The sequence below is a fragment of the Dermacentor silvarum genome, chromosome 10 (genome assembly GCF_013339745.2).
Source record: "Dermacentor silvarum isolate Dsil-2018 chromosome 10, BIME_Dsil_1.4, whole genome shotgun sequence".
NCBI lineage: Eukaryota > Metazoa > Arthropoda > Arachnida > Ixodida > Ixodidae > Dermacentor > Dermacentor silvarum.
In genome coordinates, this window is record NC_051163.1 from 19,036,076 (window position 1) to 19,052,379 (window position 16,304).

General features: G+C 43.4%; 1 protein-coding gene and 1 long non-coding RNA gene across 4 annotated transcripts in view; one reads left to right on the forward strand and one right to left on the reverse strand.

The window, feature by feature from the left end:
* LOC119465973 (laminin subunit beta-1-like) overlaps positions 1 to 16,304 on the forward strand; it is a 65,365-nt gene that overhangs the window by 38,700 nt on the left and 10,361 nt on the right. Inside the window, 10 exon segments of the mRNA XM_037726462.2 lie at positions 2,415 to 2,646; positions 5,766 to 5,929; positions 7,792 to 7,985; positions 7,987 to 8,077; positions 8,504 to 8,740; positions 10,283 to 10,474; positions 11,826 to 12,006; positions 12,408 to 12,592; positions 14,479 to 14,672; positions 15,518 to 15,748. Coding sequence (XP_037582390.2) covers positions 2,415 to 2,646; positions 5,766 to 5,929; positions 7,792 to 7,985; positions 7,987 to 8,077; positions 8,504 to 8,740; positions 10,283 to 10,474; positions 11,826 to 12,006; positions 12,408 to 12,592; positions 14,479 to 14,672; positions 15,518 to 15,748 — 1,901 coding nt within the window.
* Positions 1 to 16,304, reverse strand: part of LOC125940689 (uncharacterized) — a 55,976-nt gene that overhangs the window by 23,941 nt on the left and 15,731 nt on the right. The window contains exon 2 of one of the 3 annotated variants that reach the window (XR_007463883.1): positions 12,493 to 12,629. The exons of the other annotated variants lie outside the window; for them this stretch is intronic. This is a non-coding gene — a long non-coding RNA (uncharacterized LOC125940689). The remainder of the gene's footprint in view (positions 1 to 12,492; positions 12,630 to 16,304) is intronic. 3 annotated transcript variants of the gene reach the window in all.

Here is a 16,304-nt window from a genome sequence, read left to right on the forward strand (position 1 = left end):
CTTTCGAATTAAGGGGCACTCCTTTGAGGATGCATCATGAGGGCCGCTGCAGTTTGTGCACTTCAGCACACTGGCCTCGCACGTGTCAGTGGTGTGCGGCCCCGTGCATCGAGAACACACGGAAGTGTTTTTGCACACACTACTCACATGGCCTAACTTCATGCACTTCCAGCACTGTAGTGGTTTTGGTACAAAAGGCCGAACTGCGTGTCGGAAGTGGCCCACTTTTACGTGTGTTGGTAGGGATTCGCCCTTAAATATGATCTTCACACACCGTGACGTGCCGAGACGAAAAACGTTTGCGATGACGGTGTTTTCTGTAGCCGGCTTGATTAAGATCGACAAATCGGTGTCGGCAATGGTTTCGTCGACATCATAAATTACGCCAGTACTGCTTTCTTTTCCCAGCGGAATATGAGGGTGGACTTTAATCCCGTCAAGTTCCGTGACCTTGCGCAAAGAATCTAACGCAGCCGCATGTTCTACGTCGATCGCTACGACGTTCTTACGGGTGTTTACTCTGATGTCCTTGATTTCATTCGGGACCAGTGCCTCTAGATGTGTAGACACGGCTTGCCTGTTGAGGCATCTCAGGTTATCCGTGGCGAGAACTGGCGTGAAAAGGATGGTGAGTACCTCGGTAATCCGTGATGACCTCATGGTGGACGCACTCGAATTCGATGATGTGCTGACAAACCTTCTCTTTGCTTTACGGCTCCGCACCAGCTCGAAGGTGTCGTCACCAGATTCTTCACTGCTGACATAGTACTGCATGGTGTCGTCGCTGTCAGTGTCGCTCTCGGTGCCGTTGCGCTTCCTGGAGGCAGCCGCCGCGGGCACTACCGAGTCCGGCGGACGCGCGTGAGAGTCCATCTCCACCGCAACTAAGCAGGAAACAGCAGTTCACCGGCAAAGTCCAAGAAAATTCACAAAAGAAGTAGAGCTCGAAGACTCGGCGTTCTGCCTGAAAGGCACTTCGTCTTCGTCTTTCAGGATTCAGTTCCAGGATTCATTCAGGATTCAGTTCATTCATTCAGGATTCATTCAGGATTCAGTTCCACTGTCATCATTCCCAAATATCCTTATATAATGCCTCTGGGCATTGAAGGTGTCAGTGGCGCACCGACAGGGGGGGGTGTTTGGGTGTTGTAACCCCCCCCCCCCCCCCCTTGAGACCGAGTTAATCCCCCCTCCCCCCCTCACGCGTCCAGCCCCACCAGTCCAACGTGTACCTTCAGTGCTCTGTTCACACTGTCATTACAATTCAGGAGGTGGCTTGAGGTTGAATTTTCCTGATTAGCAAAAACACTCTATCACTGTCTTGTATTTATTCATTCACTCTTAAATTACTTTGAGTAAAACGCTGAAGAAATAAACATCGTCATCATCCTTAATGTCATCATTATAATTATTAGGCATTTGAGTTGCTGTTGGATTCCTCTGGCTAAAGCAAGGAAATTACATATTATGCAAAGTGCTTGCTTCCCCCCCCCTTACACACAAAAAAATGTCACTCCCTCCCCTGGCAGAGATCCTGGGTGCGCTATAGGAAGGTATTGAAATAAATTAATTAATGTATGTAGAATAGATCTAGCCACTCAGTCGTGAGCACTACTATCTTGTCGCATATCCGAATCTGTCAACATCACAGACAGTACATTGACATGCTTTTATTTTTCAATATGCACTGTTATCTTTGCCTCAAAGCCTAGGCAACTTGCCCAACTCGTAGCAGCTTTTACTTACACATGGAGGATGTAGAAAGTATAATGACCGATGATTCTTGGAAGACTCAGCTTATACTATGTGCTTGCTCACAAGAAAATCCAAACTACAAGGAACCACAAGAGAAGCATAACAGCAGTTGAAGCATGTTTGCTTTAAGCTTTCAGAAGGTGGCACATTCACTGTTTTCAGCATCTTGTGTAGCAGAAATTGTGCATTTTTCTAGCACAGAAGTCGCGGTTTTGTGTTCATATGATGAATTGCTCAGGGATGTGGCCTACATACACCATACTGCTGTTACACATATATACTACTACCATTTTTAGTAGTTATAAAGTTATAAAAAGGTAAATACTTTGTTATATCGAGATTTTATTAATATTGAGGTTCCTTATATTGAGGTTTACCTGTACTTGCCCCTGGGTACACAAACGTTTCCTGTGATGATTGTTTGCATTCTTCTTTTCTTTTTTTCTGTTCCAAAGAATGTGCTTTAGCTGCATTAGCGTTGTGAGAGCATGTATGACCCTTGCTGTAATTACATGTTACTGGTGCTATGCATGACATAGGCATTTGTTTCCCGACTTCTCCCCTGCAATGTCTATTCATAAAGCTATTCATGAAACTATAAGCTTTACATAAAGCACAGGCTTAAATGGTAAAGTGACTTAGCAGGCATTCACTTCCAGCGTGCGACTGCAATGGAATTGGTTCCCTGGACAACTTCTGCGATGCCCAGACGGGCCAGTGCAAATGCCGGCCTAACACGTACGGCCGACAGTGTGACGAATGCCAGCCTGGCTACTGGAACTACCCCAACTGCCAGCGCTGCGACTGCAACGGTCACGCAGACACGTGCGACTCAAGGACAGGTCACTGCATCCAGTGTCGGGACTTCACGTCAGGGCCCCACTGCGACAGGTTAGAGATGGAAAAAAAAAGAGTAACACGTGCTTGTTAAAAACGATGAGTAACACGAGATAAGAGCAAAAAATCCTGCTCTTATCTCGTGTTACTCATCGTGTTACTCATCCTTGTGTTGCTCATTGTCTTGAATTTCCACCTCCTGCATTCCCCGTGTTTCTTCATGCTTGTTTAAAGAAACACGTGGAGCTAGTGTCTATACGAGTTTCTGTAGTGGTGCTTCAACTGGCATGCGAATGATTGGAAGTGTGAGAATCAGCTCATTTGGCTGATGGCTTAGAGTTCTCTTCTTCTCCCTCCTGGGATTTTACGTACCAAAACCAGTTCTGATTATGAGGCACGCTGTAGTGGAGGGCTCTGGATTAATTTTGACCACCTGGGGTTCTTTAACGTGCACTACAACGCAAGCACATGGGCGTTTTTGCATTTCGCCTCTATCGAAATGCGGCCGCCGCGGCCGGGATTCGATCCCGCAACCTCGTGCTCAGCAGCGCAACGCCTTAGCTAACTGAGCCACCGCGGCGGGTAGATGGGTTAGAGTGCAATGGGACTATGGCTGTGTAAGCTCTGAGCTACAACACCATCATGATATATTGCGAAAATGTTCTCTTGTACAATGGCATCGAAAAGCGATAAGCGCAAGCAATCGGCAAACAGAAATGCAAAATTGCGATACGTGGTGCTGCTGTGCAGAAATACGCAGATGGCGAGTCTGCTGGGCTCTTCCAGCATTTTCAGCGAGAAGGAAGTCTGCTATCTACAACAGCGCGTCTGATCAATTGTGTATCTATGTCACAATTTGTCCACCTTGTGTTTGTATACTGGCCAGCCATTGTTCTTCGCAACCCACAACCGTCTACCAAACTACCTTCAAATGTGAGGAATGGGAATATTTCGGTACTCTTGTGACCAGTATGTTGTTGGCTGCAGTGCTATGTATTGCAATTTCACCAGTCCGATTGCCACTTGCTTGTACAAATCTTTTTCTGTTGCCACTGCACTTTATGAGCAGATTTTATTGCTAGAAACATTCTACATGATGGAAAGCCCTACAAAGTTACGACATTGCTAGTTTATTGTTCCATAAAATTCCATCTGCTCATGGATAACAGTTCCTACCATTGGCAAAGTGAAAGAGAATGTACAAAATCTAGGCTTAAGGGAATACTCAATATTTTTTGTATACTATTCGATTGAATATTGTGCTATTCGATGTATGCTACGGCTCAAATTTTAGTATTTTAAGTTTTCAAAGTATTTGATATGAAAGAATACACTTATTTTCTCGCGTATAAGCTGCACCCGCAATTACAACACCCTGGAAAGAAAAAGAACAAATAAAATATGTGCTTATAACCCACGGAAATAACAGCATACAACAATCAGATAGTTGTAAAAACAGTCTCTATTCATGAATGCATGAATCATCCACATCGTATCTTCAGCCAGCAGCTCTTTTCCCCACCTTTTTGGAGACACTGATCACGAAGAACATTGCTGTAAAGGTGGCTTGATGGCAGCGCATGCCGCACTGCCGTGAAGCCACATCCCAAGTCGAAATTTGCATATAACTCGCACCCCGATTTTATTTACTTATTTAAAATTTTCTATGTGGCACTAAACAGTAGTTTTGGTTGCTGACGCCTGGCAAAACTGTGCTGACTAGGCCGAACAGCCAAGGCAGGCACGGCATTGGACGGTAAGCTATCGCAGAAGGTTTGCTGCCCACCGGTGATCAGGCCCAAGAGCATGCGCGCAGGCAAAACTGAGGACTGCAAAAGCAGCGAGCGCGCCTACCAAGTTTGTACGTGCGCTTACTAAAACGGAAGTGGGTTAGCTTCCTGTCAATGGAAAGCCTCAAGCTTAATTTGCGCAACACAGCATAAACAGCTGGTGTTGCGCAGTCAACGTCGCACTTCAGAGCATTGCGACGATGTATGACGCAAATGCGACATGCTCCCACGGCCTTAACCACCACAACATTTTAAGTAGACTGAAGCACAAGAGTGAGCAAGAGGCTGTAAACAATTCTTCTGGGCTGCTGGAGTTGTAAGAAACGTTGAACTTGCATTTTTGCTTGAAAAATATCTGAATAACGGCACTTTTAAAATAAACTGACTTCAGAGATGAACCTTCTTCCTTTTTGGCAAGTAAACCAATTTTTTTTTTTAGATTTGTCAACATCTGGCACTTGTGTCAAGGGTTAATGCAAATCCCACTATTCAAACTTATTCGATTTGAACCCAAAAAATTTATATTCGCACAAGCCTAATAAAATCATACAAAGTTGTGGCAGAGCGCACAAGAAACTGGCCAATAAACTGAGCATAGGAAAACTTAGGAAGAGTAGGAATCGCGAAGTTAAAGAACTGAGCCCATGGGACAATGCAAGAATCAACACTTTCCAATCCGACGCCTGTGCCTCTCGTCATGCCTTTAATGTTTTCTGTGTCAATTTTGCCTCTAGTATGTGTTTTTTTTTAACTCTGCATTCCTGAAAGAAATGTTGCATGTGCTTCAAATCTGAGGCTTGATAATGTGATTCTCAAGCTTGCCATATGGACTTCTTGAAGCATGTTAGTCAAGTTGTTATACCAATAAAGAGTCTGCCGGACTTATGCAGACTAGTTACATATTCAATGCAAATTTGTATTGCACAAGCAGAGGACTTTTGTGTAAACATATTGGACCCACTCATGTTCCTCTGGACTATTACGTGTAGGACTAATATGAAAATGTATTAGAATACAGATTTTTATTGAAATCATTGTAAGAACAGGCAGTGCAGATCATTCGTGAAGGATTTAATTAACAATACTCTTCTTCGTTTTGTACCTTCTGCTGAACAAAAGTTTCATACAGAAGTACACAATTTATCCCGGTGCAATCCCTACCTAAATATTAAGCTTTCTGAGAGTAAGCTATCTGTGTATATTGATTTCAAACTGCCTTCCCCTTTGTCAGTTTGAAAACAAATGATTTTACAAATAAATCCTTAAATCTGAGGCAGCATATCAGCTAAGTTGTGTGAAAAGCATGTCGACACTTCTCAGATTTCAGGTTTGTTGCACATTTATGATTTAGTTGCAAACCATTAAACCGTTGAATTAATGCAGGTGTGAGGTCGGTTACTACGGAGACCCTCGCTACGGAGTGGACATTCCCTGCCGCCCGTGCCCATGCCCGGGCACTGCGGACAGTGGTGTCAACCACGCCACTAGCTGTGACTTGGACCCACGCACTGGCAATGTTATCTGTCACTGTGCGCAAGGATATGTAGGCAAGTTTGATATTTGTTTTTCTCGTATTAATGCCATCCGAGGTGGCATCGTATGTGTTAAAAAGGACACTACAGCTAATATGTGCTTTGTTTATTTAGTGTCCAAAAGTGAGTCACGATGAGCCCCTGATTCCCTACAACACAATTTGTGGGTTCACATACTCATTTCATTCACATACCTTTCCCAAAACCAAGCAGGTCGAAATGGGCATATTTGTACGTCCCATTCTCTTGATAAGGTAAGGATGAAATCCGATAGTGAGCGATGGAATATTTGTTGCTATAGTTGCTGCCAGAGCTGTGGGGTGCTTTGTCTTGGCTCGGCTTCATCACGTTGGCTTAGCTAGCGTCACCAAAAATGATAGTAGCCAAGGAGGTGCCTGCATGCAAATTACTCTACTCTTTCTTTGAGTGAAGTTTCTTGAGTGCACTCTAGAGGCCAGTGTCGGAAATGAAATATTTCTGCATGCCAGAAAAGACACCAACTCACAAAATATTAATTATAGTGTGTACAAATGGGGGCTCCCATATGCGTGCCTGTGTGCTGGGGCTCATCACTTGGTTTCAGATTCTCTTCGTGGTGCGTACTAGTAGAGTTTCCTTTTTTTTTTTAATTTTGTCATTTCAATCATTTATGTAAGAAAAAAATTGCTGGCCTAAATAAAAAATTCGCTCCCCAAGTTGGCAGATAATAACTTTCTGTTTTAAATGCAGCATACCTCATCAAATTCGGTGTAGTGTAAGCTAAGAAAAATTGTTAATCCATTTCCCTTGTATTTAGATTAGAGCTCCTGATGTTTCCACATGTTAATTCGCGGCCAAGACTCATGTCCCCGTTGAAATGCATGCAAAATAAAAAAGTGCTCTTATTTCCCAACTGCTGATATGATTTAAATGAAATCTATTGTTTTTAAAAGCTAAATGGTTAATTCAAATGACTATTGCGAACAGATTTTTATATTTGGGCACTCAAGATAAAAAAAAAGAAATAAACAACAGGTTCGCCCAAAAAAGAAAAAAAAAAAACAAATATTGAAGCGTCGTTTTACAAGCCACGAACTCCTCAACGAGGTTATCACAATTCTGTAAATGGCATCTCCCTGTCAGAGCTATCTGAAGAACCAAAAATTTATATACCGCACACAGCTCTAAAATATCACTGCTTTATGACTTTTGAGACTTGTGTAGCCAAACTAACAGTTCGTTGCTACCTCCAAGTTAAGAGATTTATTTTGCCAAGATTAGACACACTATGAGACGGAGTTTACAGTATTGTGGGATCTGTTTTTGTTGCAGTGATATAGACTTGTAAACTTAATGCTTCAGGTTGTAGAACTTTTGCAGTTCTTATCAGTTCTTACTTCTAAGAGTCTCTAGAGCATGGCTGTGTCTTCTAAATGCACCAAGTTTCATTAAAATGGTACAGTGGCCACATAATTAAAATGATTCTGCAACCTATGGAATCCGTTAATGTCACCAGGATGTAATGTAAGCTGCAGTTTAGGTGCGTAAAAAAAAAGGCAGTTTATTCTCTATTTTCTCATCTATCAAGCAAACTTTTTCCACTGTGGAAATACAGAATAAGTTTTGAAAGGGCAGCCTAATCATTCTAATCAGCTTCAGTATACCTCTTAAACCATGCAGTATCTTTTACTATACAAAGACACAATGAGGGGACACAACTCAAGCATAGTCACGTCCCCCTTCTGTCTGTTTAATCCTCTGAAAATTTGTTTCATTTTCACAACCCACCAAATTAGTGCAGCCATGCGAAGTACTAAGAGTTCCTGGTAGCTATACTTGAATTGCAATTTGTATGTGTTTGTTTATTTATTTATTGGCACTGCCTCCCAACTGTACAGGTGAAAGGTGCGACCGGTGTGCCAACAACTATTACGGTGAACCCAACGTTCCCGGCGGTTCCTGTCGGCGATGCGAATGCAGCGGCAATGTTGATGAGACCCAGCCGGGCAACTGTGACTCACGCACGGGAGTCTGTATGCGCTGTTTGTACAACACCGAAGGTCCCCACTGTGAACGCTGCAAGCCAGGTCACTTTCGGAAATGCCTCACTCCAGCAATGCTATGAGTGTGTGTGCAACCTTCTTGGCCTAGACCCCAACCAAGGATACTGCGACCCCGTGACTGGTGGGTACAAAGCCAAATGTCACGAGGACATTTCATTCATTCATTCATTCATTCATTCATTCATTCATTCATTCATTCATTCATTCATTCATTCATTCATTCATTCATTCATCATATTTCTGCAAATACCAGCTTGAGAAAGCACCTCACGTTACATTTTGTTGGCCCTTTCACCCTTGAAGATGTGGTGAGCTTAACCACTAGACAACTGAGATGTGCAGAAAAGCCAGCCGCCTATGTCATAGACATCCTTTAGAGTGGCCTGGTTTATGAAGACCACGGTGGTGACCTTTTTACTAGTTCTGTCAACTTCTCTTGTGCCCTAGATCTTTCTTCTTACTCATTACCGTAGGATTTCAACACATTTACGCATGATTGGCTTTGTTTCGTTTCAGTAATGCTTTTCTTTTTTTCTACATTGTATAGGCCAGTGCCCATGCCTGCCGAATGTAGAAGGCATCTCTTGCGATCGCTGTGCTCCCAACTACTGGAAAATTGCCAGCGGTGAAGGCTGCGAGGCATGTGGTTGCGACCCCCTTGGCTCCTACGACCTGAAGTGCAACGAGTTTGATGGCCAGTGTCCGTGCAAGCCAGGCCATGGTGGGCGACAGTGCAATCAGTGCCAGGACAATCACTGGGGTGACCCACGTGTCCGATGCTATCGTGAGTATGCTCAGTTTATTTCACCCGCTTAATGTGTGACATCACATAGCATTGGCTTTCTAATACGATCTCCAAAACTATGGTACTAATGTGGCTGCCATTGACCTGAGCCACTTTTCTTTCTGCCACGCTCAAGAGTGTTGTTTGTATATGCCATGCCATCATTGCATCCATTACATTTATCCCCACGACAGATTCATACTTTGTCATTAAGAATGGCCAAAGCTGAACAGTAGTTTGTGGAAAAGGCAAGTGCCCGCCTGCATAAGTTTCCTTTCAGGGCAGGGTCACTGTGCTGACCTCCCTGAGCAATAACTGGTCACATATATTGTCTGGAACCTTTCTCAAGCATATGTTTATAATTGGGCAAGGCAAGAACCATGCTGTGCAACAGTCGTGTCCATGAAGAAATCCAGCAGTATCGCACTAGCTCCACATATGTGTTTTGTGGTGTCTGCTTCTTCCGTGACTTGCAACTATGCATATATATAAATAAAGAAAAGCATGTTATGTAGCTTCTCACATCACTTTGTCAAATTATCAATTGATCGATTGCACTTCATGCAATTGGTCAATTGCATGAAGTGTAGATATTACAAGACATCACAAGAAACAATCAAATGCAAAACAGAAATACAGAAGAACCTCATTAATTTGAACTCCAAGGGGACCGGAAAATTTATTTGAATAAGATGGAGTTTGAACTGAAGAGAGCCCGTTTAAATATAGCGCCCAATCAATCAATTGTGCACTACAGCACATGAAACCAAAACTGTCACTGGGCTCGGATGTAAGAAGTCCCATCTTTCCTCCATCAGTGTGACATGTGCCGAAAAAAAAGCCTAGGTTCCATATATAGTATATTATAATGTGATCAAGCGCACACTGGGGGCTGCTTCCTGCTGGCACTACTCTGCTTACTCCAGTTCGGTCTGGTCTCAGCTTCTGCTGCGCCTCTTTCCTCGTCATTTCTATGGCACGCTACCTTACGGTCCTTGGCTCGGGTTTGTTCGAAAAGCGGCGCATGGGAGTGAGATGATGTGCAAGATAACTGTTGCGTGGTTTTTGGAGTTCGAATTCATGGGAGTTTTTCTCTATTCAAACACATAGGACTTTGCAGGGACCAACAGAGAAGCTCGAATTATCCATCAGTTTGAATGAAGAGATTTTAAGTTATCGGGATTTCACTGTTTCAAACATTTTTTTTCCTTTGCATTTCAGCATTCCTTGCCATGTCTGTGCCTAGTTATGCATAAGCACACAGTGAAGCGAACGTGACGTAGGTATCTCGTGTCAGATGCAACTGATTTTGATTTCGTATTTCTTATTTTCTTTTAAATGCTTTTAGATTGTGTTCTTGCTCTACTGTCTCCTAAATTATGTTGTTTGCCCACTTGCTTGGTCCTCGGACTGCAGTATATTTTAAATAATGAAATAAATTTGGCTGTATTAGAGTTTTGGTAAGTCTGTTCCTGCTCCCTTTGTATAATAGTGTCTCAAGATAAACGGGCAGACATTTTGTTTCTTTCTGCCTCTGAACAGCGTGCGAGTGCAACGTGCCTGGAGCAGCCACCAGCCAGTGCCACCGGAACAACGGCAGCTGCGTTTGCATTCCGGGAGTGGCTGGCGACCGCTGCCAGCAGTGCGCTCGTGGCTTCACGGGACAGGCGCCGTACTGCAACTCTTGCGGGGAGTGCTTCGACAACTGGGACCGTATCATCCAAGAGCTGCGTGGTGCGTTGAGTGGGGGGGGGGGCGGTAACCCTTCGCAGATGTGTGTGAATTCAAGCAATTCATACGTGAAATAGAGCAAACCTATACAAGTGAGTTTTCACACCCTCTGGAAGCCTAAGGGATCGGTTTTGCCGCAGCCCCGAATTTACCCAATACTCTGCAACACGGTTCACACCATATCTGCTGCAATTGCATCGCTGTACACTTGTCTTTTCAAACACTTCACTATGTCTAAACTTGGTACTCGTAAACTCGCCAATATATTTGATGCGTGTTCCTGTATGGTGCAACAGGTGTACAGAAGCCGACATCTGGCTGCTCTAAAGGCCTGGCCGTACGGCCATTTCACGGCTTTGATGCAGGCTGTGTTGCTGGCTGTTCATTAGCCGACATTCGATACTGACCATGCCGCCACAAGAAAATATTGTGGAACTCCCCTATTCAACTTAGCTGGAAAAATAAAACTGGACTTTGTGGCTGCGCTCTTTATGCTCATTTTGGTTTGGTACGGATATGTGTGCAAAGTCGAGTGGACTGCTTCCAACTGGCATTGGATTTACAAAAGGGTTGATGTGATGTTGCATCACACTTGACTTCTTACTGATCCCACTAGTTTATGCCTCTGTGCAGCCAAACCCGTATCCTAATAATTGCGAGATACTGCAGACATTGTGCACATTATCTGTAGCTTTGTTCACATCATCAATCCGCTCAGCTTGGCAGAAATGGGCTGGATCCATTGGATTGTTAGCAAAGGTCTGAACTGTTTTGTTGTCATAGGAGTTGTATTAAGCGAGTTTGTCTTAAAGGGAGTCAAGTGCTTGTTTCTTCGAAACAGAAGCTTGATTGTTGATTAGTTGATAAATACACTACTTGCAAGACAAAGCGGTGTTAGCTAATGAACAGATCCTTACAAATTAACTTTGTAATTAAGCACTTTAGAGCAGGTCTTAACTGCGGAATTGATGCCAAAAAGTAATTTAGCGGAAGTTCGGCGCATAGTACCAGTTTTGAGAAATAAGGCCACAAAATCTGTGGCGAAATACGTTGATGTTTCAGTTAACACTTATCAGCACTGTGGAACATGGCGAAAATCTGTCTACCATAAGACGTCTTTAATATGATCTTTTCGTTAAAATATGTGATCCAGTATATAATAGTAATAGCACAATATTTCCTTCCCCATGCATGTTTGTGCCTCAACTTCCTCTCTCTCTACTTGCCTAGCACGATTCGTGCACAGTGGTCAAATGTTGGAATGGAGCTTTTTTTTTTTTTTAACATGCTGTGAGAATCACATTTTATTTTACTCTAGCTTGCCTTTTTCTTGTTTTTTTTTTTTCTTCAATAGAGGAGACCCAGAACATGATAAACTCGGCACGGCAAATCAAGCAGCAGGGTACCACTGGCGTTTACACGCGCGAGTTCCAAGAGATGGAAGAAAAGCTACATGAAGTGGAAGAAATCTTGAGCGGTGCCAACATGACTGGTCTGGACCTTTTGGACCGCCAGTCACTCATTGAAGAGATCCGGTCAGTTGCTGTTTCCCATATAAGTAAAACTTCGGTGTAATGAAAAGGGATATGACGAATTATTAGATATAACAGAGTAAAGTCTAAACTGTTTCATGCCAATATCAGCATGTAACAAATATATACATATAACGAATATCAAGTAAGTATAACAAAGGTATTTTTATGTCGGATGCCAGTTTGTTATAATGATATTTGACTAATTGGAGATATCTGGGAGAGGCCTTTGTTCTGCAGTGAACCTAGATAAGCTGATACTTCATTACAGTGGCTGTGATAGTTTGATGGCGTTGGCTGTGAAAGGAGGTGATGTCTTGGGATCACTGAACATGGGTGGTTACAAATAACTTGACAATAAAAGTTGATTACGAGTGTGTGACTAAAGCTTTTGCTCTGTGCAGGCGCAACTTGACTGAAAGTCAAATACAACTTGAGGAAATTGGAGACCGGTCAGGAAATGTGACACAGCGCTCCTTCGCCACCAACCTGATGCTCGCAAGTCTCCATGAGCGAGCACAAGAACTAGGAAGAGATGCCAAGGCTTTGCGCGAGAACACCACAGCACTGCAGGAGGCCAATGTCGAAGGTAGGAGGGACACCCTCAAGTTCTGTTACACAAATGTCTGGAGAGTGGGTAGTGGGCCAATGAAAACCGAGAGCCCGAGACATCAGAATGGAGATTAGGCAGTGTGCAACTATGAACTGTGGGTCCGAATGGCGTAGCAAGAAAGTAATAGCACATAGATAACGTAAACTGTGATTAACGTTTAAGGGCATTAAAATAATGGGTAGTTATACCCATTATATATAGTTTACCCATATAGTTTACACACAAACAATACAAATTAATTGCACGGCGATTAAAATTACTGCAAGTACATTGGCTCATGGCATGATGAGTTTTTGCATGCTAGTTGTAAGAGCTGGGCTTCATGAAATGAAATAAATCCACATTGGGGCCAGCGTCACAGTACTTGGCCTTCTGAACTGCCAGTCATCCACCGTATTCTGTCAGTAGCATGGCATCCAAGATTGTCAGCACGGCACTTCTGCTAGCAGTCTCAGAGGCCATGTTACTTGTGTGTAGTGCAAGGCCATGTGGCATGTTTACAGTCATCACACGAGTCTGTGAGTGCCTTCGAGAAGGACATTATCCTTGCTTGCTTAGAGACAGCTTGGGAAAAAGCAACAGGGTACCAGCACGACAGTTGCAAAATAATTTGTGTCAAAAATTAAGCCCTGACGCCTGCTTTTGTTCTTTACGCCAACCTTGCAGTGTCACACACCACTTTACATGTTTTGAGACAAGTTTTTTAAAAGGCCCCCTGTTGCCATTAAGTAGATACCGTAAGCTTCTATTAATTCGACCCTGATGGGACCGACCAAATTGATCTAATTGTCTGGCAGCTAAAATTAAACAAGATGAAAAAAAAAAACGCCATAGCACACCGCAGATTCATTTGGCAGCGTTTGCCCAAGCCTAAAATACCCCGAATCAAACAGGCACCCACTTTCTACGTGTCCAAAGTTGAGAACTATGTTCAAATGACATTAAAGCTCCTAAACAAAGTATAAATGTAACGTGCACCCCATTCTTTAGCAAGAAAGATTGGCAAGATTCTAATATGTGTTGCACAATGGCGGCCAGTTTTCTAAAGTCAATAGAGTCAATTTAGCCGCAGTGCACATGTTATATAAAAGAAAGAGGTGCACGTTAGAATCGCATAAATACCATAATCAGACATTGTGAGCTACGGTTATTGCTTAAAAATCTTCCGAGGGCAGGCCGAAGATAGGAGTTTTCAACAGGACATTTTTGATGTGTGTTCAACACATTCACTGTCCCTAAGCTCTACTGAGACAGATGCTGCCATTAAAGGGTTGCTATTTGGGTCGGGCGCATGCGTGCTGATTGGTGAAGTCCAAATTATCCGGTGAAGGCCAATTTTAGGATCGAAATAACGAAAGTTTAGGCCCACAGAAATGCATGGGCTCCGGCTGGAATCTTCAGTCGGATTGAATTAAACAGAAGATATAATTAACGGGTGTTAAGTCAATGGAAGTCTACTGTATATAGTCGAACCTTGATGTAATTAATTATTGGATATAACAAGCTAACTCTAAAATAGCTCACCAGTATCAGCATGTAACAAATGTATGCTCATAACAAATATCAGATATAACAGTGGTATTTTCATGTCTGGTGTGAGCTTCGACTATAAGAAACTGGTGATGTGAGCACTTATATTGTTCATTAGATGCAGGCACTTAATGAGATGTGCATATTCATAAACCAACTCAACTAAAACGAGGGCAAGAGTCATGCATTAATTTGTATGCTCATGGAATGCACAAATTCTGCCTGTGGAAAGCCTTGGGTTTCTTGGAACCTGTTTTGGAAACTTGTGGTTAACAGTGTTCAAGGGTGGACATGTTGATGACATAACTTCTTTGGTGACACCTTCTTTGCAGGAGCACTAAACATCACAAGGGAAGCCCAAAAGAGGTCCCAGTTAGCCGAGGGACGAGTCCGGGGAGCACAAGACGACATCACCAAGTCGCAGGCCACACGCCGTTACGTTGACCGAAAACTGCAAGACACGGCCAGCGAATACAATCGCACGTACCAGGAGAATGAGAATGCCTTGCGTAAACTGCAGCAAGAGGTGAGCTATCCATTTATGGTTATGCAGGTTGCATAACCTGCTTATGCAGGTTATGCTGTTATTATAGCTTTCAGTGTTTAAAGGACATCGATCTAACATGGTAGAAGGTAACACAATTGAGGAGTAAAGAGTGGAGCGGGAAGCGCATGCACAGAGGAGGAGGAACCTGATTGGTCGGAACATAGGAGGATGGGGGTACCCCACAGTCCAACGAAAATATGAGAAACTCTGCAGAGTAACTGGAAAGCTACCGCTGACCCCTTCGACGACAATCTTCAATCGCTTCTGCTGGATTTTCTTTCCAATATGTCTTGCAGAAGCACCTTCATGAGTATATGACTTGCTTTCCAATTAAGGCAGAGAGTTGGGCTAGTTGAAATTTAGACAAGGACATGTTCCAGTTCATAAGAAAAATGAAAAGAGGTGCAGAGACAAAAAGGAGGACAGAAAAGGTAGAGCACTAACCTTTTCTGTTGTCCTTTTTTGTCTATGAACCCCTTCATTTTTGTTACGCGCTGGAACATGTCCATGTCTTGCTTGCTAATTTACCTTCAGTGACAGAATGGAAAGGGCATTCGGGGCTATGTGATTTCATCTATGAAGGCACTTACACAACTTTCTTGAAATTCTGCGCAAAGTAATACGCATCAAAATTAATTGCAATTGTAGAAATAAAAATGAAATTAGATTGTACGATGGCCAAGTTGTTGGTTCATCCAAAATCACGGCACTATCCTACATCACCCTATCTGTACGTCCTTCTTTTTTTTCACAGTTCTGAACTTTATTACAGCAAATGTGGGATCAGAGGATGAATGTGACATTATATTTGCGCACCGTCGCAGGTGGCCGACTTGGAAGATCAAATCTCCGATGTCAACGAGCTTGTCTGCTATCGACGAGGAACGGTGGATCGTTGTGATTCGCTCTGTGGAGGTGCAGGATGCAACCACTGTGGCGGACTAGGCTGCGAGGAAGGCGCTCTCACTCGTGCTAACAACACGCTCACCATGGCCGTCGATGCCAACCAGATTCTTGGGAAGAAAGAAGCGGAAGCCAGAGATCTCTTCAATGCGGTGGGTAGCATCATCATTTCTTCATGTCAGAAACAGAAACTCTATATGTGTGTCAACTTAATGCTTCCCTCCCTCCCCTCCCTCTCAGAATTCGATCTAGTGTTCATGACACACAAGCTGTCATTGCTGGTGCTGTGATGTTGTTCTCATTGTCGTTTGTCGGTCTTTGTCGTTTCATCCTGGTTGGTTCGGGTGGCACTTCCTTTGAGCTTTCCTTTGAGTGGCCTTCTGCAATTTTTGCTGCCAAGCACGAGTTCACAGTTGATAGAAACCGATGGGATGAAATGTGAAAATGCTGATGCAAATAAATTTTGGTACACATTACGAAGCCTAGAGGCCATATTCTTGTTGAATCACTTTTGGGGATACCGTCACTTTAATGAGAGTTCACACAACTCGGCAATGGATGCGTCAGCACCTACAGGCAACAGCACTCCTCACACAGTAACAAGCTCACCGTCTTGGCACAGTGCAGGGATTGCTGTTGCCCATAGACTCCAGTGTGTACGGGGCCAAGTCACACGAAATCTCACAGAAGTGATCTTAACTGTTGAAG